Genomic DNA, 23,052 nt, shown 5'->3' with positions numbered 1-23,052 from the left:
TTTTAAAACGTTGGAGAGAGGGCCTCCATTTTGAAGCACCCTCTCCCTCACTTACCTGTCATGGCATTCTGCTGCTGCTTTCAATCAGGAAGGCCTCTTATTGGCCCTCCCAGCTTTGAGAGTCCACCTGCTGTCCTTAATTAGGCAGCGAGACCATCCTTTGGTCATTAATTGGCCGCCCTGGGAAAAATCACAATGAGTGACCATTTCCCACACTGTGCGGGCTTCTGACCCACTTGATGGGCACTGGAGGGAAATACACTTGCAGGACTACTGGATTAGAGTGCGGGAATGGGATTGTTTGGATTGCCCTACAGAGAGCTGGCATGGACTCGATGGGCTGAATGGCCTGCTTCTGTGCCATAATGATTCTTTGCCATTTCAGCCTGATAGCAGGCTTCAGAATCCCACAGGGAAAATCCTGCCCATAGTGTCTTCTTCTGCACATCCCAAAGTGCTTCACAGCCAATGAAGCACGGCCCAGACTTTTACACCACCCCTTCCCCGCTGCCCCCCCACCACCCCCCACCCCACCCCCGCCTGCCGGAACAGACTGGAGGCCAAGGGGGTGTAAAATTAAGTGGGAGGTAGGGGGTGCTATTCCTGTCAACTACCCACCCCACTGCCATTTCACAAACAGCAACGGAGGTTGAAAGCAGCCCACCCGCCCCAGGCCAATTGAGGCCCTTAAACATAAATTGCAAACTAAAGGCCTCCTTGTGCCACTGCTTGTATCTTACCAGCGGCGGCCGAGCATTTCACCATTTGGTGGTGGCCGCCGAGTAAAATCTAGTGGCCTCCTTGCGGGCTGCAGGGGGATGCCTTCCTGATTGGGTACCTTGTGCAACATGGAGGGCCCCCTGCAGCGCAAGCCACCCGCACTGGAGCACCTCCCCCCATCCTTCTAATCGGCCCCCACCCCTCTTCACCGGGATCCAGCCAGTTTTCCAGGTGAAGCCTGAAACCCCACTTACCTTTCAGTGTCAATTTCCATGGTCCTTTTCTGGCTGGTGCAGTCCCAGCAGTGGCCACCATACCCGGTGGTGCTGCTGGGACTGAGGAGCTGCTGGCCCTCTGATTGGCTGGCAACTCCTGGGGGTGGGACTTCCTGCCTCAGGGGGCGGAAGTCCCACCCAGGGCCAATTAAGGGCCTGGGCCATGCAAAAATCACTGCGTGACGTCCAGGCCCAGTGGAGGCAGGCTCATCCCTGAATTTTCAGCTGGTGGGCGGGGCCTCCACCACCACGTAACATTCCGGCCACTATCTAAATAGTCAAAATTGGAAGGTGGTGAAATGCAGAAACCAATATGCAATCAGCAAGATCCCATCAATGGCAATGTGACAAATGACCAGATAATCTGCTTCAGCGTTGTTAGATGACACTGGGGGAACTCCCTTGCTCTTCTTCAAATAGTGCTATCGGATCTTTTACATCCACCGGATAGGGCATTTGAATGACGGCATCACCAATTGGGTGATATCCTAGTAAGTCTTTGTATACTCATTTCACATTCTTGTCCTTTTGAATAGCAGACATTATTTCTACATCAGTCTTTTTGCATTCCCTCATGAGCATTTTAGCTCTCATAATATTATGATTACTAGATTTAAGACATGTCCCTACATTTTGTCCATAACTGGGTTATTGCTAAACATTAGACCAAAAATAATGTCTGATTACACTGGTGACTTCTCTAAATGGTGTAGTTACTCTTCAAATCAGCCTACTTAATTTGTTATGTAAGATTCAATATCCAAGTAATCTGTTTTGACATTTAAAAACAAATTGTGCCTGCCCTGGAGGGAGGGAGGGTACATTGAAAATAAAATTGCAGCTACTGTCTTTATGTACATTCAAGGAACTGTTTACTGCCAAATGCTGACGACTAGTTTAAGATATGTTTAACATATGTTTAAGAGTAGAAAGAATATAGCTAGGCAATTCAGGGGGAAATAATGAGAAAATCCAATCCAGTTCTTTAAGCTGGTCAAAGCAAGTTCAAGAGATCACAGTGACTGTGAGGTACATACCTAATATCCCACCTAACATTTATACACAGTGATATTAGCCACAAGAAAGGAGTTTGTCCACCTCCTTGCTGAACTGTTGCAACAAATCCGCACTCACCAAGTGAGCTAGTAACTCATTCCTAGCACTGATAACATTTTGGATATAGAAAAACTTCCTGACATCTAGAATAAAAGCAAAACACTGCAGATGCTGGAAATCTGAAATAAAAAACAAAGTACTGGAAATACTTAGCAGGCCTGGCAATATCTGTGGAGAAAAAAAAAACAGTAAACATTTCAGATCTGATGAAAGGTCACAGACCTGAATCGTTAACTCTGTTTCTCTCTCCATAGATGCTGCCAGACCTGCTGAGTATTTCCAGCACTTTCTGTTTTTACTCCTGACATCCAGCCTAGTTTTCAGCTTACACAGATTTTATGCATGAAGTTAGAAACTGAATTAAAAATTTAGATCGCCATATTCCAGGAGTCCCAATCTGCCAGAAGTGCAGTGGAACTCTTGGCAGTTGACTTCGTCCTCAGTTGTGGGGTCAGAATCATTAACATAACTGTAGTGGGCAAGTGGCCAGAATCTGAGAGGGTGTGTCAGAGAAATCTGCAACAGCAGCTACCAGGAAATTTGGAGTGGCACCATGATATTCTGATGGCATAAGCCCAGAAGACCAAAGAGAAACTGGTGCAGAATATTTTATTGACACTCTTGGAAAGTTAATCAATCCTCTCTGATATCAATTTCCTTCCCCTAGCGCAACACTGGGGCCTTTACTAGAGATTTCTATTGGGTCTTACAAGTGTGTAACAAGCAGAATTTCTGGGGCAGCTCAGGAACTCCCTCTGACATATCCCTTTAGCATGGACGCTGGCTAGAAGACACGCCCTTTCCCTCCCCTTCCGACCACCGCACATCTCTCCCCTGTCCCAATTAGAATTTCATGTGTTTAAACATGGGGCAGAAACTTTGTGAAACTAGGGGTCACCCCAAATTCCAGTCTCAGTATTGATGCAACCTCTCCCTCTTCACTGGTCCCTGGAATTTCAGTGCCAACTGATTCACTTTGACTTTGTGTTGAAACAAATGCAGATATGATAAGGCTTTAGAAGAAATTAGAGTATGGATTGTGGATTTTCATTACTTGAGAATATATATCCCTCAAGTTTTGATGGAAAGAATACTGATCTTGAAGTAAAATCCCTTTTCGCTGCAAGTGGGCAGTCCTCTTCCTAGGTATGTTCTGTACTAACAATTGAACACTACTTAAAAAAGGTACCAAAGTGCAGAGTGTACTTACTGTCCATGCATTGCTGACATTTAGTGTCTTCATCTCCACATGGTGTTACTACACCTTCCCCAGGAGGGCACTCAGAGCAGCATTTCCCATCGGTGGTATATTGTTCACTTTGACAGTGTTGCTCGGCATTGTACTGAGACACCTTTTAAAACAAAAATCAAATGACATGATATGACAAATTTTGCATACTTTTTAAGGGTTCAGTATATATCATTATTGTCTGTAATCTAGTGTACGGTAAGCAATTCCCCAAAATATTTAAATAGAAAATGCTGAGCAGCATCTGTGGTCAGAGAAACAGGATTAATGTTTCAGGTTGTCAACCATTCATCAAGAAGTGACGACTGATCATCAATCTGAAACATTGGGCAGAATTTTCCCCAGCCCTGTGGTGGCGGGATTAGAGGTGGGGATTGCTGGGTAAATAGCAGGGGAGCCAGGTCGAGACGGCTCCCAGACGCATTCCTGCCCTAAGGAATGCGGATTGGTTGTCCATATTATGGAGGAGGGCAGCCAATTTGTAGAATTAAGGCTCCAATTTGGGATGATTTTACGGCCTCGCCAGCATTTTGCCACAGGCAGGACTGTTCCCCACCTGTGTGAGGAGTCCATCAGCTACAGAAATCCAGGGTGGGGCCATCAGAACCTGAGACTCCCCCAAATAGGTGACCATAGGCAAAGGCTGACCCCATAGCCCCAACGGTCCAAGCAGAGAGGGTTATTTGTTTTTATGCCTCCAAGGCATTCTGGAACTATAATCGCCATTCCTTCACTGTTGCTGGGTCAAAATCCAGGAACTCCCTTCCTAACAGCACTGTGGGTGTACCTGCACCCCAAGGACTGCAGCAGTTCAAGAAGGCAGCTCACCACCAACTTCTCAAGGGCAATTAGGGATGGGCAATAAATGCTGGCTTAGCTAGCAACGCCCATATCCCAGGAATGAATTTTAAAAATTTCAGAACATTAATGATGCAAATCACAATATTTCCCCAGGATTTGGATTTTGCCATAATGAAAAATGATAAACAAACATTCAGAAACTTTCAAAGAACTCATTTCACTGACATTATTTAGGAAAAAAAACAATTGTATTCAGAAAGAACCTCACTTATAAAATAAAAGTGAAATACTGCAGATGCTGGAAATCTGAAATAAAAACAGAAAGTGCCGGAAATACTCAGCAGGTCTGGCAACATCTATAGAGAGAGTAGCAGAGTTAACATTTCAGGTCAGTGCCCTTTGATCAGAGCTGGCAAAGGTTAGAAATGTAATAGGTTTTAAGCAAGTTAATCAAGGGTTGGCAGGGTGGGAGTGCACAGGGCGGAAAGAGAACAAAAAAGGGAACGTGTGTGAAGGGCCAGAGGGCCGGAGAGATTAACTGACAAGGAGGTCATGGGGCAAAGGCAAAATGAGTGTGCTAATGGTGTGGTGAAAGACAAAAGGATTAGTGCTAAGTGTTAATGACAAAACAATGAACAGCCCTAAACAAAAGCACAAACATGAAAAACCCAGTTTAAGACAAGCACATGGCAAAAAAAATTACAAAAATTACATTAAATTAAAAAAAGGGCCAGTCAAGCTCTCAAAATTAGTGAACTCAAATGTTCATTCCGGAAGGCTGTAGAGTGCCTAATCAAAAAAATGAGGTGCTGTTCCCAGAGCTTGCATTGATGTTTAGTTTAGAGATACAGCACTGAAACAGGCCCTTCGGCCCACCGAGTCTGTGCCGACCATCAACCACCCATTTTATACTAATCCTACACTAATCCCATATTCCTACCACATCCCCAACTGTCCCTATATTTCCCTACCACCTACTAGGGGCAATTTATAATGGCCAATTTACCTGCCAACCTGCAAGTCTTTTGGCTGTGGGAGGAAACCGGAGCACCCAGAGAAAACCCACGCAGACACAGGGAGAACTTGCAAACTCCACACGGGCAGTACCCAGAATTGAACCCGGGTCGCTGGAGCTGTGAGGCTGCGGTGCTAACCACTGCGCCACAGTGTGGCAGGCCAAAACACTGCAGCAGGCCAAAGACAGAAATGAGGGCATGAGAGCAGAGGGATGTTTTGAAATGGCAAGCGACAGGAAGCTTGGGGGTCATGCTTACGGACTGAGCGGAGGTGTTCCACAAAGCGGTCACTCAGTCTGCATTTGCGGTGTCCCCAGTGAAGGGGAGATCGCATTGTGACCAGTGAATACGATATACTAAACATTGAAAGAAGTACTAGTAAAGCGTTTCTTCACCTGAAAGGAGTGTTTGGGGCCTTGGATGGTGTGGAGAGAGGAGGTAAAGGGCAGGTATTACATCTCCTGCAATTACATGGGAAGGTGCCGTGGGAAGGGGACGAGGTGTCGGGGTAATGGAGGAGTGGGCCAGGGCGTCGTGGAGGGAACAATCCCTTTGGAATGCTGACAGGGGAGGGGAAGATGCTTTTGGAGGTGGTACCATTTATAAAATGCCTTCTAATGTCCTCAAGAAATCTCAGTGCTTCACATGCAATGAACTACTTTTGCACTACTGCCACTGTTGTCAGGCAGATGCAGCAGAGAATTTGCACACAGCAAGTTCCCACAAACAATAAATGAGGGAGGAATATTGACCAGGACAACTCTTCACTTCATATAGTACCGTGCAATCTTTTTATGTTCAGCTGCACGGGTAGACATGGTCTCCATTTTAGCATCTCCTCCAACAATACTCCTTTAGTGCTGCACTGGTATCAGATTACATTAGGTGCTTAAGTGAATCTTAAAATCTTAAACCCACACCTTTCTGACTCAGTGCTATCAACTGACACAATTAGGCAACAAATACAGAATAACACATGGTGTTTCAAGACTGGAACACACTCAATGAAAGAATGATACATGATTAGGGTGTTGCATGTGGTAATTTGGATGGCACAATGTTTGATAAAGAGAAGAACATTATACCATGTAATTCTGATTCTAAGGCAGGTCAGGTGTGCTTTGAAGGTTACATAATCTATTACCAACAAATATCCTGTGGCTGTGCTCGTGCTAACTCAGATGGTGTGTTGCTTCATAAACACAAGAAATTAAACTTCTACTAAAGGTGTAGGTGAGTCTCTTTAAAATTACGGTTCAATTGTTACATAAACATTGGGTGTGTTCATGCAAAAAATCAATTAAGAGACTGCATATGTTCCAGCAGAGTTCCTTTTTCGCCTTTTTCTTATTTTGAAATGTGACACAGAAGTTTCAGTATGACACTTGAAATGTGAGTGATAGGAAATGCAGGCTAGATGGACAGTTGTTTTGATAGTGTTAGCAGTTCTCCTGTGGCATTGCCCAAGGCGATTGAGAAAATTGTGATAAGAGCATGAGGGGCTGTGACAATGAAAGCCTTCCAGGAAGTAAGTGGGGCACAAAGTGTGCATTATATGCAAGCATTTTAATATCTTAAAAAGATAAATGCATTATAAATGATGAATAATGATTTGAATTTTATCAAATTAACCAGATTATTAACCACAATACACAGACTTACAAATTACCTGTGGCAAAGTTCAATACCTTCCGTTCCCTATGCCATTTTCGATAATCTTAGGCCAGCAGTAACTAACTGAACTTTTTCCGTAGACGGATTACAAATCAGTTTCATTCTGAGCTCCATACAATACTGTTTCCACATGTTGCAACAAAGATTAGCATTTTGCTGTTTGTCTGCAGCACAGTAACTGGCACCATTCAAACATGGCTTGGGTTTCTAGAAGCAAACTAATGTTTTTTTATTCTTTCATAGGATGTGAGTGTCACTGGCAAGGTCAGCATTTGTTGCCCATCCTTATTGTCCTCGAGAAGGTGGTGGCGAGCTGCCTTCTTGAACTGCTGCCATCATCTGGTGTAAGTACACCCACAATGCTGTTAGGAAGGGAGTTCTAGTTTCTTGAGCCAGCGACAGCAAAGCAATGGCAATACAGACCCAAGTCAAGACGGTGTGTGTTGTCATGCAGGCCCCCACTGCCAAGAATGGGGCACAAATATTTCGCCACATGAACTTTGATTTTTAAACTGTTACTGGAGTAAAGAAAGAACTTGTTTTAAAAAAAACACCAGACCCTTGACTGGAAATACATTTGTATAGTAACAGACATACTTGGAAAAGACAAAGGGGCCACTCCCTGCTCCAATTTAATCCACAATGGACTTTTGATTACCAGCCGTTGAAGGTGGAGAGGCTAGCATTCCAGGTTAACTGCTAAGATGGCCGAATACACAAACAGACATGGTCAGACCAGTTTAGTCACATGACTAACTGGCTGTTGGAGTTTTTGAATTTGAACTTGCCACAGAGTTTTAAAACTCAGAAAGCAGTTTGCTCCTGGACTGGAAAAGACCTCTCTCCTGTCTGCTTATCTCTTTCTCACCAGCTTTGGAATCCATTGAAGACACAGAAACCCCCAAGAGAAAAAAGTCTCCTCAGTGAACAATGTTTAAAAAAGAATACTGGGCCCCAACGAAAAGCAAGAATTACCTACAAGGGGTCTTTCTCCGCCTTCAACTGGTCTTATTGTAGCAGGGTTTAATTTTAAATACAAAGAAGGGTTGCCAAGCCCCTGGCTGGAAGGACTTTTTTTTGCATATTATTAACACAATAGTGTTCTTTTCTTCCCAGTAACAATTTTAGATTTTAATGTCCATGTGGCAAAAGTAAATGTACCTCATTTTTGGCAGGTGTGGGTCTGCATGACAATATTCTTGGATTACTTTATCTAAACCATTTACAATTCTATATACTTCAGTGAATTGCCCCCAGAGCCTTTCTCTGTCCACACTGGAGATTTACCAAGCAGAGTTATAGGATCTTCATCATCTGAACAGGAAGATAGAACACCAAGTGAACATCTCTTTCAAAGGACAGTGCTTTTAACAATGCAGCACTCCATCTGTACTGCACCAGAATCCAGTCTATCGTATGAAGTGAACTCCAGGTCTGGGACTTGAATCAGCAAACATTTTGACCCTGAGGGGAGCATGCTACTAATTGATCCAAGTTAACGTTAATTACTACTCCTGATAGGTGAGACTCCTCATTGGGCGCACAATTTCACAAAGTCAGCCCTAAAAAGCTGTCCCTGCTGCTTTCCTGTTTTTCCTATCTTTCAATTTTAAGTCCTGACGTATTTAACTAATTTCCATCTGCAGAGGTGAGGCATATTTCTGTAAACCTTAAGACTTCACAATTTCCCGTAGCCATATGTACATCCAGGTCAATTACTTTACTCCAAATACTTCCTGCATTCAGGTTTAGGAACTTAATTGGAGTCTTTAATTATTGCTTGGTTTATTTACTCTGAGTTTGTGTTTACTTACTTTACTTGGATTTATATAGGCTTTGAGTAATTCTCACCCTTATTCTTGACTAACCTCCAAACTTTGATTATCCATATTTGCAGTCTTAACACCTCTGCCTCCATACCTAGTTTAAAAAGAAACCTCAATTCCTTTCTCTATATTAGATGGATTTTCCAAGTCCCTTGCCATGGCAAAAATCTCAACCATCATGGGCAAAAATTGGAAAAACATGGGTGCATTGCCTATGACTTTTCATCCACTAATTTCAATGCAAGGAACATCAAGATCAGCCATTTGCGTTTTTCTAATCAATATTTGTGATGGGTCAGTACTCAGATTATCTACCCGTTTTGCAAGTCTGTCTGACCCTGCCCTGTGTAGATGCATCTCACTTTTCCAGTAGCAAACCAAAAGCACCTAGTTATTTCAAAATACAACGTTATTTTCCAAGTACCCATTATCCAGTCGTGGCTATAATTTGACAACTGAGTAACTGAATTGATCAGTGTATTTCTAATATCAGGTCATGTACAGACAAAGTGCAAACAAGCGTTTCTTGTTTCTCTATTACCAATATTCTTTGGCCTCCTTATCTCGAGAGACAATGGGTAAGCGCCTGGAGGTGGTCAGTGGTGTGTGGAGCAGCACCTGGAGTGGCTATGAAGGCCAATTCTGGAGTGACAGCCTCTTCCACAGGTGCTGCAGAAAAATTTGATTGTCGGGGCTGTTACACAGTTGGTTCTTCCCTTGCGCCTCGGTCTTTTTTCCTGCCAACTAATAAGTCTCTTCGACTCGCCACACTTTAGCCCCGCCTTTATGGCTGCCCGCCAGCTCTGGCGAACGCTGGCAACTGACTCCCACGACTAGTGATCAATGTCACAGGATTTCATGTCGCGTTTGCAGACGTCTTTATAGCGGAGACATGGACGGCCGATGGGTCTGATACCAGTGGCGATACAATGTGTCTTTGGGGATCCTGCCATCTTCCATGCGGCTCACATGGCCAAGCCATCTCAAGCGCTACTGACTCAGTACGGTGTATAAGCTGGGGATGTTGGCCGCCTCGAGGACTTCTGTGTTGGAGATACGGTCCTGCCACCTGATGCCAAGTATTCTCCGGAGGCAGCGAAGATGGAATGAATTGAGATGTCGCTCTTGGCTGACATACATTGTCCAGGCCTTGCTGCCATAGAGCAAGGTACTGAGGACACAGGCTTGATACACTCGGACTTTTGTGTTCCGTGTCAGTGCGCCATTTTCCCACACTCTCTTGGCCAGTCTGGACATAGCAATGGAAGCCTTTCCCATGCGCTTGTTGATTTCTGCATCTAGAAACAGGTTACTGGTGATAGTTGAGCCTAGTTAGGTGAACTCTTGAACCACTTCCAGAGCGTGGTCACCGATATTGATGGATGGAGCATTTCTGACGTCCTGCCCCATGATGTTCGTTTTCTTGAGGCTGATGGTTGGGCCAAATTCATTGCAGACAGCCGCAAACCTGTCGATGAGACTCTGCAGACACTCTTCAGTGTGAGATGTTAAAGCAGCATCGTCAGCAAAGAGGAGTTCCCTGATGAGGACCTTCCGTACTTTGGACTTCGCTCATAGACGGGCAAGGTTGAACAACCTGCCCCCTGATCTTGTGTGGAGGAAAATTCCTTCTTCAGAGGACTTGAACGCATGTGAAAGCAGCAGGGAGAAGAAAATCCCAAAAAGTGTGGGTGCGAGAACACAGCCCTGTTTCACGCCACTCAGGATAGGAAAGGGGTCTGATGAGGAGCCACCATGTTGATTTGTGCCTTTCATATTGTCATGGAATGAGGTGATGATACTTAGTAGCTTTGGTGGGCATCCAATCTTTTCTAGTAGTCTGAAGAGACCATGTCTGCTGACGAGGTCAAAGGCTTTGGTGAGATCAATGAAAGCAATGTAGAGGGGCATCTGTTGTTCGCTGCATTTCTCCTGTATCTGACGAAGGGAGAACAGCATGTCAACGGTCGATCTCTGCACGAAAGCCACACTGTGCGTCAGGGTAGACGCGCTCGGCCAGCTTCTGGAGCCTGTTTCGAGCGACTCGAGCAAAGACTTTCCCCACTATGCTGAGCAGGGAGATTCCACGGTAGTTGTTGCAGTCACCTCGGTCACCTTTGTTTTTATAGAGGGTGATGATATTGGCATCGCGTATGTCCTGAGGTACTGCTCCCTCGTCCCAGCACAGGCATAGCAGTTCATGTAGTGCTGAGAGTATAGCAGGCTTGGCACTCTTGATTATTTCAGGGGTAATGCTGTCCTTCCCAGGGGCTTTTCCGCTGGCTAGAGAATCAATGGCATCACTGAGTTCCGATTTGGTTGGCTGTATGTCCAACTCATCCATGTCTGGTAGAGGCTGGGCTGCATTGAGACCAGTCTCAGTGACAACATTCTCCCTGGAGTACAGTTCTAGGTAGTGCTCAACACAGCGGTCCATTTGTTTGCGTTGGTCAGTGTTTATGTCCCCTGATTTAGATTTGAGGGGGGCAATCTTCTTGATGGTTGGCCCAAGAGCTCTCTTAATGCCATCATACATTCCTCTGATGTTTCCGGTGTCTGAAGCCAGCTGAATATGACTGCATAGGTGTTGCCAGTAGTCGTTTGCGCAACGCCTAGCTGTTCTTTGTGCAGTACTTCTGGCTGCTTTAAGTGCTGCGGATGTTAAATCGCTGGGGGCTTTGTAGTTCAACAGTGCAATGCGCTTAGCGGCTATGACAGGTTCCAGCTCTTCATTATGAGGTTGAAACCAGTCTGCATTTCTCTTCACACTTTTGCCGTAGGTGGTCAAAGCTGACTCATAGATGTCTTCTCTGATGTGGGCCCACTTGGTCTCAGCATCCCCTGTGGGAGTGTTTTGAAGGGCTGACACAAGGGAATTTAGAAATTTTTGTAACAGCTGTGGGTGAGAAATTCTGCTCGTGTTGATGCGTGGGTGGCCCTTGTGACAATGAGGTATAGCTGGTGCCAATGACGCGATCTTGGGTGCCTCCATGAAACCTGGTGACAGGGTTTAGTGTGAAAGAACGAGTTGGTGATGCAGAGGTTATGATAGGTACACAACTCAAGCAGCCTCTGCCCGTTCTCATTCATCCTTCCAACGCCATAGCGCCCAAGGCAGGAGGGCCATGAGTCATGGTCGGCCCCAACCCTGGCATTAAAGTCCCCCAGCAGGAACAGGTGTTCGGTGTTGGGGATGCTGCTAATGATGTTATGGAGTTCCCCGTAGAACTGATCTTTAGCTTCAGGTGGGGAGCAGAGTGTTGGAGCATAGATGCTGAGTAGGTGTACTGGGCCAGAGGTTGTGAGCAGTCGGATGGACAGTATGCGTTCCGAGCCATTTGAGGGAGGCTCTATCATGCTGAGCAAGGAGTTTCTGATGGCGAAGCCCACTCCATGCTGTCTTGGTTCTTCAGGATCCCTGCCCTGCCAGAAGGTGTAGTCTTGCTCTGCTAGAGATCCACTTGCGGGGAGGCGTGTCTCCTGAAGTCTACATTGAGTCTACTGAGCTTTTGTTAATGATGGCGGTCTTCCGAGAATCGTTGATTTGTGTAAGGTCTTCCGACAGGCCAGGACACATAGTTCTGACATTCCAGCTTGCAAAGCGAAGGGCTGATACCTTCTTTCCTTTTTTCGTGTTGTTTGGTGCGGTGTTTCAGTCCACCTTTCGTGCAATGACCCTGAGCTCCAAGCACCCATTGAAGCAGGTAGACTGTGGCAGGACAGAACCTTATTGACCGGGGGCTGCCCGGTTTGAGGCGGGTGGTAGCTGTCCAGTGAGGTGCGATGACCTCTCCCACCGACAAAGGCAACCCGTGGCACCCAGTTTCTACGCCAATTTATCTGGACTTATAACCCATAACTGCTGCCTTCCGTGTTGTTTCAGTTGCTGTGAGGCAACTATGGAGTGACCTCTCCATGGCGCATGCCTGGGCGAATGTGTGGAGGTTGAGAGTTGCCCAATCGTCAAAACTCCCCTCTCGGCCTTTCTGGTGGGGTCCTAAGGAGTGCAGAGCATGACGTTTGGCACCGGTATGGCTGCAGGAACTGCCGGAAACATGCCAAAGGTGACACATGACCGCCTACGGGGTTCCACTCCGGATTTTCTGTTAGGGTTTACTCCCTTAGCCTTGGTCTCTACCGAGACGCCCACAAGGCAGTGGGGTTGTTAGGGCCCCTACACAGGTGTAGGGTGATGCCGATGGGAGAAGGGGATGAGAGGGGGAGGGGTGGAGTTTACCAATAAACCCATCTTAAACCAACCAAACCTCAGAACAGCACCTTCTACTGCATCAACTCTCCAGACTCAATTTCACAGGAAATGAATAATGAATTTGAAAGAAGTTTTCTTTTGAGAATAAGGTCACCATTCAATAACATTTATCTCATGGTTTCCTGCACTTGTAATTGTTTCCATTTTCCATGATGATATGTTCTCAAAGAAATAAAGATTTAATTGCACCTGACAGCATGGGACCAATGTACTTTGGGCTTCATTATCAGCCACCATATATCTTTCCTTTTAGTTTGTTACAACCAGCACAAGTAATTCACAGCAACAGCGATATTGTAAAGTAAAAAATATATTTAGTATTCCATGAAAAAAAAATCTATGAATTGAAGAGTCAATGGTGTTTCACGTAACAGAATATTGATTGCTTTTATCCTTGAGTGTTGAGCTGACTCTCTTTGCAAGCCAGTTATAGCTTGATAAGGTAATAGCCAAGTTGGCAGAGGGTCAAAATGACCAAGTCAAAGAGAGCTGGCAAGTTGTTCACACTGTCTCTGGAGGGCTTGTTCCTATCAAAATCATCTGTGCGAAAATGTAACTAAATTCTGTGTGTCAGGTATCCAGCTTGCCAAAACTGATGATAAATTGAAAGGAACTCTTAAAAATAGAATCCAGCTGGCATCAACTGCAAAAGATTAATCAGTTATATCCTGGTTAGTAACAATTTCTTGGACTTTTTGGTTAGGCTATTCAGATTGATTATGATGATTTTACCGTGGCAACGTTTTTGAAATTTATAAATGTAACTGCATTGGAAGTGTCCATTTACTTCACTAGTTAATCATCTCACCTCGGAGTCAAAAGTTCTGGGTTCAAGCTATTCCGAGATTGCTTCTATTTCTTTTGTAAAACATGTTTTAAGTAGTTATAGTTGAATTATGGACACCGATTCATCTAGAATCTTGGAGATTGCTGAACTTTGGGGTTTTTTTTTTAAAGAAGTTGCCAGAAGGTTCTTGGATTTGGCTAGTAAACAATCCTTACTGGAAGGCACCTGTCTGTAGATAATCACCCAGCCGGGGTTGTTTTTGATTTGGGGAGATGTTTACAAAGAAGCGACAGATCAAGATTAACAGATATCAGGAGGCTTGACTTCTGGAACATTTTTAATTTCAGTTTGAACTGTTACAACAGACAGTTGTTTTTTTACATGCCAGAAGACAACCCAGATCAGTTTTCTCTTGAAAAATAAATCCTGCATACAGTGTGTCAGTTTCCTATTTCCAACTGTGTTTGAAGAAACCCTGTTTATCGACTGTGTGGGAACTGAAACCTTGTTGCTGCATTTCTGCTGCAATACCTAGCTGAAGCCTCCATAGCTGCATTTCTTGGAAAACCTACCCAAACTGATGTTCAACATCGCCTTGAAAGAACTGTTTTAGGAAGATCGCATTGATAGCCGTCGACACACATTTGGTATGCCAAACCAAAACAAAGGACATCTTTCCATATTTTTTTTTCTTCAAGTATAATCATGTATTCAGCCTAAGTGGGGGGTTTTTTTCTGTTGTTTGTTATAGCGTTTTCACAAAAATCCCTTTTATGTTTCCAATTAACCAGTGTGTATGTACATGTGTGTATGAGGGGCTGAGATAAATAAGGGGCTTTAATATTTCAATTTGTGTATGTATGTTTTACTTGATTATTGGTTAAGACTTGGTTTATAATAAATTGATTTTTTTTTTGTAGTAACAAAGCCCCTGGTTTAAGACTGTAGTGATGGAGGTGTTAACTTTTGGAACAGATCTTAAACTGAAGCCCTTTCTGCCTTTTCAAAAGGATTTAACATTTAGACCCAAGAAAGATAGCTCAGCATATTTACACAGCAGGCCACCCACATCAGCTCCAAGCTTTACGCATGTGCAAATGGTCTCCAGCGCTCAGTGAGTGCTGCGCATGCGCAGCTTCCCACTCGCCAGGGCTAATTGGTGCATGCTCGAGAAAAGGTCATCTGGTACATGCTTCCCCCCACTCAGCTACTCTCTCCCTCCCCGGCCGCTCGTTCCAGGCCTCAACGCTTTCTCCCTCTCTTCCCCCAGACGATTGTTCCCTGCTCCTGTTCCCCTCCACCACCCCCCAGCCACTCACTCCCCGCCCCTCGCTTCCACCCCCAAACCACCCCGTTCTCCAGCCACTCGCTCCCCACTTTCCTCCCCCCTGCCCTCCCTCCAGCTCTACGCAGCGCCACTTCCCTCCTCTCGGCCACTCGCTTCCACGTCACCCCATCACCCCTCACAGCCTGCCTTGCTTCTTTGGGCAGCGCAGCGGGCAACGATAGAACGTGGGAGCGAGTGGTCAAGAAGAGGGAAGTGGTGCAGCCTGGAGCTAGCGGCTGGAGGGAGGGCATGAGGGGGGGCAAAATTGGGGAGTGAGTTGCTGGACTCCGGGGTGTGGGGTGTGGGGGGGTGGTAGTAAGAAAGTGAGGAGCAGTATCATACCAGAGTTCTTTGTCAAAATAAATACAAAACAGTTGAGCAGGAGACATCCAAGAAATTATACAAATGAAGCAATGGCAGGAGCAGCGGGGGACTGTTGGGGGTGGGATGAAGGTGGCGATGGCAACCTTTCAGGGGATTTGCAGGTTGAAGTTGTTTTCTGTGATAAATTGATCAGCACCATCTTTAATCCTAGCAGCTGCCTGAACGTCGCAAACAGTGATGTTTAAGTGGAGGAGGCTGCATTTGCGCATGTGCTAGTACTGCGCCACCTAATGGTTGCATTGTCAGCAAACGCAGCCATTTTCAAATGATGAGAAGTTAGGAACTATGGATGAGAAAAGAGATTTAAGGGTTCAAGTACAGAAATCACTAAAAGCCAGCGGACAGGCACAAACAAAAATTGAAAAGGGTAATGGAATGCTAGCCTTTATCTCAAGGTTACTGGAAAAGAAAGGGGTGCGAGTTATGTTTCTGCTGTACAAAGCTCTGATTAGCCCCCATCTGGAGCACTGCATTCAGTTCTGGGCATCATATCTCAGGAAGGAGAGATTGGCATTGGAGCCAGTGCAGTGCAGAATCACCAGAATGATATTGGGGCTAAAAGGGTTAAATTATTTCGGCAGGTTGTGCAGACTAGGCTTGTATTGCCTTGAATACAGAAGATTAAAGGGTGATCTATTTGAGGAATTTAAGATGATTAAAGTATTTGAGAAGGTAGATAGGAGAGAAATGATTTCTTTTAGTGGGGAAATGCAGAACAGGGAGTATAACCTTAGAATTAGTCAGTCATTCAGGGACGATGTTCGGAATCAGTTCTTCACACAAAAGGGTAGTGAAAGTCTGGAAGTCTCTTCCCCCAAAAGCTGTTGAGGCCAAGTCAACTGAGATTGATAGTTTTTTGGTAGGCAATGGTATTTAGGCTTACAAAATCAAGACAGGTAAATGGAGTTAAGATACAGATCAGCCATGATACAACTGAATGCTGGAACCAGCTCAAAGGGCTGAATAGGCTACTCCTGTTGCTATGTTTTAAAAAAACTCTTATAAAGCACCTCTCAAAACTTATGTTCCAAAGTACTTTACAGGAAATATTTTAATGTAGGAAATACGGTAGCCAATTTTTTTTTTTAAAACAGAGCAAGCTCCCATAAACAGCAATGAGATAATGGCCAGATGATCAGTTTATGTGATGTAGATTGAGGCATAAGTATTGGTCAGGACACCAGGGACCCTGCTATTCTTCAAAATAGTGCCACAGAATCTTTTACGTTCTCTTGAGAAAACAGACGGAGCCTTGGTTTAACATCTCATCCGAAAGACAGCACCTCCAACAGTGCAGCACTCCCTCAATACTGCATTGGAGTGTCAGCCTCTATTTTTGTATTTAAGTCTCTGGAGTGGGATTGTGATCCCACAAACTTCTAACTCAGAGGCAAGAATGCTACCAACTGAGCCACAGCTGACAGTTCCCATAGTACTATTTAAAGCAGAACAGGGGAGTATTTCTACCAAAGCAATTAGTCCCATTTGCTGTTTAAGGAATCATGCCATGTGCAAATTGGCTGTCATGCTTGCCTACAGAACAGTGCCTGCTTTTCAAAAATAATGAATTAGTTGTGAATTGCTCTGGAATGTCTTGAGGGTGTGAACGCACTGGAAAAACCACAGTAAAGGAATGGGAAGTAAATCTGAAGGGAGGAAAGAAGGACTGTCAGACTTGCATTTATATAGCATCTTTCATGATCACCAGATGTCTCAAAGTGCTTTACAACCAATAAATTACTTTCTGAAGCGTGGTCACTGGTGTATGGCAGGAAACGCGACAGCCAGTATGTGCACAGCAATCAATGTGATAATGACTCAATAATCGGTTTGTTCATTAGGACAAGTAGAATAATGGGTGATAATGAGATAAGTGTTACAAATTTTATTTTTATTTATTTTTTATTTCGAGATACAGTACTGAAACAGGCCCTTCGGCCCACCGAGTCTGTGCCGACCAACAACCACCCATTTATATTAACCTTGCAGTAATCCCATATTCCCTACCACCTACCGAGACTAGGGGAAATTTACAATGGCCAATTTACCTATCAACCTGCAAGTCTTTGGCATGTGGGAGGAAACCGGAGCACCCGTTGAAAACCCACATAGTTACAGGGAGAACTTGTAAACTCCGCACAGGCAGTACCCAGAATTGAACCCGAGTCCCTGGAGTTGTGAGGCTGCGGTGCTAACCACTGCGCCACCCATAATGGAGTTATGGAAGGATGCCACAGGGTAGATGGAAGCAGACTGTTTAGTAATTGAGGGATCTAAAACTAGACACAAGTTTTCAACTAGACTCCAAGGGTTAAACGAAATTTACAAGAAGAGATTACACAAACTAGGGCTGTATTGCCTAAAATTTAGAAGGTTAAAGGGTGATTTGATTGATGTTTTTAAGATATTAAGGGGAACAGATAGGGTACCTTTAGAGAAATTATTAACACTGGTTGCAGAGTCTAAGACTAGGGGACATGGTCTAAAAGTTAGAACCAGACTTTTCAGGAGTGAAATTAGGAAACTTTTCTATGCACAAAGGGTGGTAGTAGTTTGGAAGTCTCTTCCACAAATGGCAATTGATACCAGACAATAGTAAATTTAATATCTGAGATTGAAAGATTTTTGTTAACCAAAGGCATTAAGGGATAAGGGGCAATGGCAGATATATGGGGCTGAACTTTACCGGCCCCTTGATGCCACGAGTTGTGGTGGCTGTTAAAATGCTGCAGGGAGAGGCTCACCTCGACCTGCAACGTCGAGAAGGGCCTGCCGCATATTACTGGCAGCGGGGAGACCTCCGTACAGCTCCCCCCAACCCCTGCTGCCAGGTCCTTCATCTCCATATTAAAATGAACCCTAATGATATTTAAATTAACTTACCTGCAGGAGACAGCCGTCCCACACCGATTTTATGGCCACCATTTGGCCTTTGCACACCTTCGGAACTGCATAGAGTTTTGGGCGAGAACCTGATGGTGGTGGTGTGGGGGTGGCAGGAATAATCCTTCCAGGGTGGGAGGGGTGGAGGAGTGGGGAAAACATTTGATTGGATGTGGGGATGGTGGGAAGGCGGTGAAGGGCAAAAGATTGAAGGTTGGAGGGGTGGGGTGGGGTGGAAGTTCGGGTGTTTGAAAAAGCCAATTCAGGCAATGGAATGACTGCTGGGGGCTGGGGAGGGGCCTCCATCATAACTTTATTTATGAAAGTCTAACACTGATACCTCTTTAAATATTAAAATGTTGAAGAGCCCTTTAAAAATGGCACCGGCACCAGCGCGGTGGCGCTGGACGCCATTGTTGCCCCCTCTACATCATTAGGGGCGGCTGCTCCGTCCCCTCTATTTAAATGAGCCCCCGCATGTAATATTGCGGGGTCTCAGGGATGGCGCTTCTGCACAGGATGCATGCTGTTTTTAAGAGTGTGCCATCACAAACTGTGGCGCACTCATAAAATTCAGCCCATGGAGTTAGGTCACAGATCAGCCATGATCTCATTGAATGGCGGAACAGGCAGAAGCGGCTAAATGGCCTCCTCCTGTTCCTATGTGAAACAATCACAAAGTCGACCATTTAAGAGACTAGTCGATGCTTAGTGAGGTGGGCAGGTCAGTGGGTACAGCTTACTTGCATGCCATGATCAACTATTGAATCAGTTGCAGCATGCCATGAAGATTAAGATCCATCAGAGTCAGCATGGTTTTATGAAGGGTAAACCGTGTTTGACTAATTTGCTAGAGTTCTTTGAAGCTATGACAAGCAAAGTGGATAATGGGGATCCTGTAGATGTAGCATATCTAGACTTCCAGAAGGCATTTGATAAAGTGCTGCAGAAAAGGTTAATACACAAGGCAAGATCACATGGGGTTATGGACACTTTATTAGCTTGGATAGAGGATTGGCTAAACAACAGAAAACAGAGAGTCGGGATAAATGGGTCTTTTTCTGGTTGGCAAGATGTAACTAGTGGGGTCCTTGGGCCCCAACTATTTACAATCTATATTAATGACTTGGATGCAGGGATAGAAGGTACTATAGCCAAATTTGCAGATGACACTAAAATAGGTGGGATAGTAAGTTGCAATAAAGAAATAAGAAATTTACAAATGGATATGGTTAGGTTTGTTGAATGGGCCAAAAATTTGGCAGATGGAGTTTAACATGGATAAGTGTGAGGTTATCCATTTTGGTTGGAAGAATAGAAAGGCAAATTATTATCTAAATGGAAAGAAACTTCAGAGTGCTTCAGTGCAGAGGGATCTTGTGCATGAATCACAGAAAGCGAGTATGCAGGTAATAAGGAAGGCAAATGGAATTTTGGCATTTATTGTTAAAATAATAGAATATAAATGTAGGGAAGTGTTGCTGCAAATGTACAAGGCATTAGTGAGACCGTACCCCTGGAGTACTGCATACAGTTTTGGTCCCCTTACTTGGAGGGATGTAGTTGCATTGGAGGCAGTTCAGAGGAGGTTCACTAGATGGATTCCAGGGATGAGGGGTTTGTCCTATGAAGAGAGATTGAGCAGTTTAGGCCTTTACTCTCTGGAGTTTAGAAGAATGAGAGGAGATTTAATTGAGGTATATATGATTAAGGGGATTGACAAAGTAGACGTAGAGAGGATGTTTCCTGTTGTGGAGCAATCTAGAATAAGAGGTCATAGTTTTAGGATAAAGGGGTAGCAGATTTAAAACAGACATGAGGAGAAATTACTTCTCTCAAAGGGTTGTGAGTCTGTGAAATTCACTACCCCTGAGTGCAGTGGATGACGTGACATTAAGTAAATTTAAAAAGGAGGAGATAGACAGATTTTTAATTAATAAAGGGTTGAAGGGTTATGGAGAATGGGCAAGAAAGTGGAGTTGAGGCCGAGATGAGATCAGCCATGATCGTATTGAATGGCGGGGCAGGCTCGAGGGGCTGAATTACCTACTCCTGCTCCTAGTTCTTACGTTCTTAACTATAGCTGCAGTTGTGCAGCCATGCTAAATAAACCTCACTAAAAACATACAAATTTCCAAAAAGTACAATTCTTATCCTCGACCCACATTAGAATAAGCAAGATTATATCTGCAGATTCTGGTGCATAATTGAAGAATAAATATAAACATTTTTCACAAAAGGAAAAAGATTTCAACTAAGGTTCAATTTAAAATCCCTCTTTACCCAGCAGGCTGAGAGAGCTTTAAAGGCATAGGTTGAGATCAAATTAAGTGGTCAACTTCCAGAATAGCAAGTTGATTGAGTTAGCAAACTGTGTACACAGAACATTTCTTTTAAAATTGGACTTTAGAAATAGCAGTCAGCTTCATGGGTGCTTCTGTTTAAGGCACTGTGAAGTTGCAAGGCTCTACTTAATATTTAACTAATTTGAATTAAGGGCTTACAATTTCTATAGATTTTTAAAAATTATTTACCAGTCATGGAGGTTGAATTGTTTCATGCATTATTTTGCATTCAAATTACAGTTTCAATATTGAGACTTGCTCCCATTAATCTGCAGCGAATGTGTACCTTAAAATTGTAAATGCAAGATTTGGAGGCATTAGTTTTGGCTAACTGGACGGGCTCAAATGTAACTGTTGGTTTTGGCCATGAGGAGCAGAGTACTTGACTACAAGAGCAACAGAGCCTCAATGAGTATTCAAACTCACCCCCCATCACTCTCCCTACCCCACCTCCTAGATAGGTAATATCTCTAACTAGGCTGAGTTATCCAAAAGAAAAAAGGGAGACATACTACCATGTGAGGTTTGAGCACCCTTTCCATACTTTTGCCTCCCGTCAGTTAAAGCAAAAAGTAAAATATATGAGTGTTTCCATGGAGTTATACCAATATAAAGTGAAGTAACAGAAGCAACTGCCTGTCCAAATGAAACATATACAAATATAGGATGTACAGTTAAACTGTTTTGTTACGTTTGCTCATTTTCTGATCAGTCTTAATTTTAGATTCACCAGCCATACCTCCATTTTATTATCTTGTATTTTCAGTAAGTTAGTCACAAGAAATTTTTCTAGCAGACTCTTTCCTCAGCATTCATAACATGAACAGAGAATCTCTTTCCAGGGCCTAAAGGCCTTTAGATACCTTCTGTGAGGTGTTATTATGCTGGCTAAAATCTCAAGATCCATATAGGAAGCCAACTGTGCACCTATTCAAATATATTTCACACAAAGCACAATGAACCCAATAATAATGCCCATGAAAACCTACTTTAAATAGGAATTCTCCATTGGTGGAGAAAATTGACAAGATCAAATTGAGGAGTTGTATTGTGATATAGTTATTTACCTTCCGGTACATCATTCACTGCAGGATCAACATTATATGATCTATTAAATGACATATCTTTTGAGTCTAGAATCAGTCAAAATGTGAATCAAAATTTAGAGTACACACTGGTGTTACTGAATAAAAAAAAACTTGTTAAACAATTGATAATGGGAATTACTGAAAATAGATTTATGTTGTCAAAGCTTTTTGTCCTCACTCATCAGGACAATATGCAAGAATAACCAATGTAAGGGAAAGCAACTTATACTGCATGAGACGAGAGAGTGCTGATTGGCAATGGCAATGGCTCTACCATGGAGAATGCACCAGTTTACGTGACTGACAGTTAACTGCCAAGCTTTGTTTGAAATTTATACCAGGCAGCTTGACTCTGATTCCTCAGGGCAATGCCTTGACCAATGAACCAGAAAATGTACACAAATTGTGCCTATTCCAGTTGAACAAAATAAGGGACAGTCATTCGCTGGTTCATTCCTCAGGGCAATGCCTTGACCAGCGAATGACTGTCCCTTATTTTGTTCAGCTAGAACAGGCTCAATTTGTGTACATGTTCTGGTTCATTCCTCAGGCCAATGCCTTGACCAGAGTCAAGCTTCCTGGTTTAAATTGCAAACAAAGCTTGGCAGTTAACTGCCAGTCACCGTAAACTGGTGCATTCTCCACGGCAACACCTCTACCAATCAGCACTCTCGTCTCAAGCAGTATAAGTTGTTGTTTTCCCCTACATAGGTAATTCGTGCGTATTGTCCTGATGACTGCAAGACAAAAAGTTTCGACAACATGTCTCTATTTTCAGCAGTTCTCAAGTTCTGTACTACTAAACGACTAATCGGCAATAGGCCAAAAGCTGGGCTAAACCCTTCTTATCCAAATTGTTTTGCCATAATCACTCCTATTGATAAAATATACTAAACCTTCACTAGCAGCCAATGAACCTCCACACACCATTCTATGACACTCAGGAGGAAGCATTTCTGCTCTTTATCAGGTGAAATCTCTAGCAGTTAGATTTAAACAAAAAAATACATAAAAATCAGATTGGGATAAAATTTTATTTTTTGTAAAGTGTCATACTTGGCCAGGGGAACTTCCACAATGTACAACCTGTAGATGAGATAAAAAGGATCATTTTTGCTTGTGAGCCACTCTTGCAGCAGTCACCAGCTTTTATACACAGGCTTGTGAAACAGTCTATTTGTAGTACAGTACTTGACTGAGGTGCATATTCTTCTGTGCTTTTCTGTGCAGATATCAGCACAAATCAACTTCCTTTCTGTTAATTGACAGCCACTCGATGGTAACAAGCAAA

The 23,052-nt window shown here is 43.8% G+C and overlaps 1 protein-coding gene across 1 annotated transcript in view; it reads right to left on the bottom strand.

Annotated features, from left to right (window-relative positions):
• The window catches only part of LOC137348085 (tumor necrosis factor receptor superfamily member 16-like), a 158,455-nt gene that overhangs the window by 128,791 nt on the left and 6,612 nt on the right, over window positions 1–23,052 (bottom strand). Inside the window, exon 2 of the mRNA XM_068013265.1 lies at window positions 3,322–3,463. Within this exon, the coding sequence (XP_067869366.1) occupies window positions 3,322–3,463 (142 nt within the window). The remainder of the gene's footprint in view (window positions 1–3,321; window positions 3,464–23,052) is intronic.

This window comes from Heterodontus francisci, chromosome 33 (assembly GCF_036365525.1).
Source record: "Heterodontus francisci isolate sHetFra1 chromosome 33, sHetFra1.hap1, whole genome shotgun sequence".
Taxonomy (NCBI): Eukaryota; Metazoa; Chordata; class Chondrichthyes; order Heterodontiformes; family Heterodontidae; genus Heterodontus; species Heterodontus francisci.
Note: the sequence above shows the minus strand (reverse complement) of the source record. Positions and strands in the feature narration are given on the sequence as shown.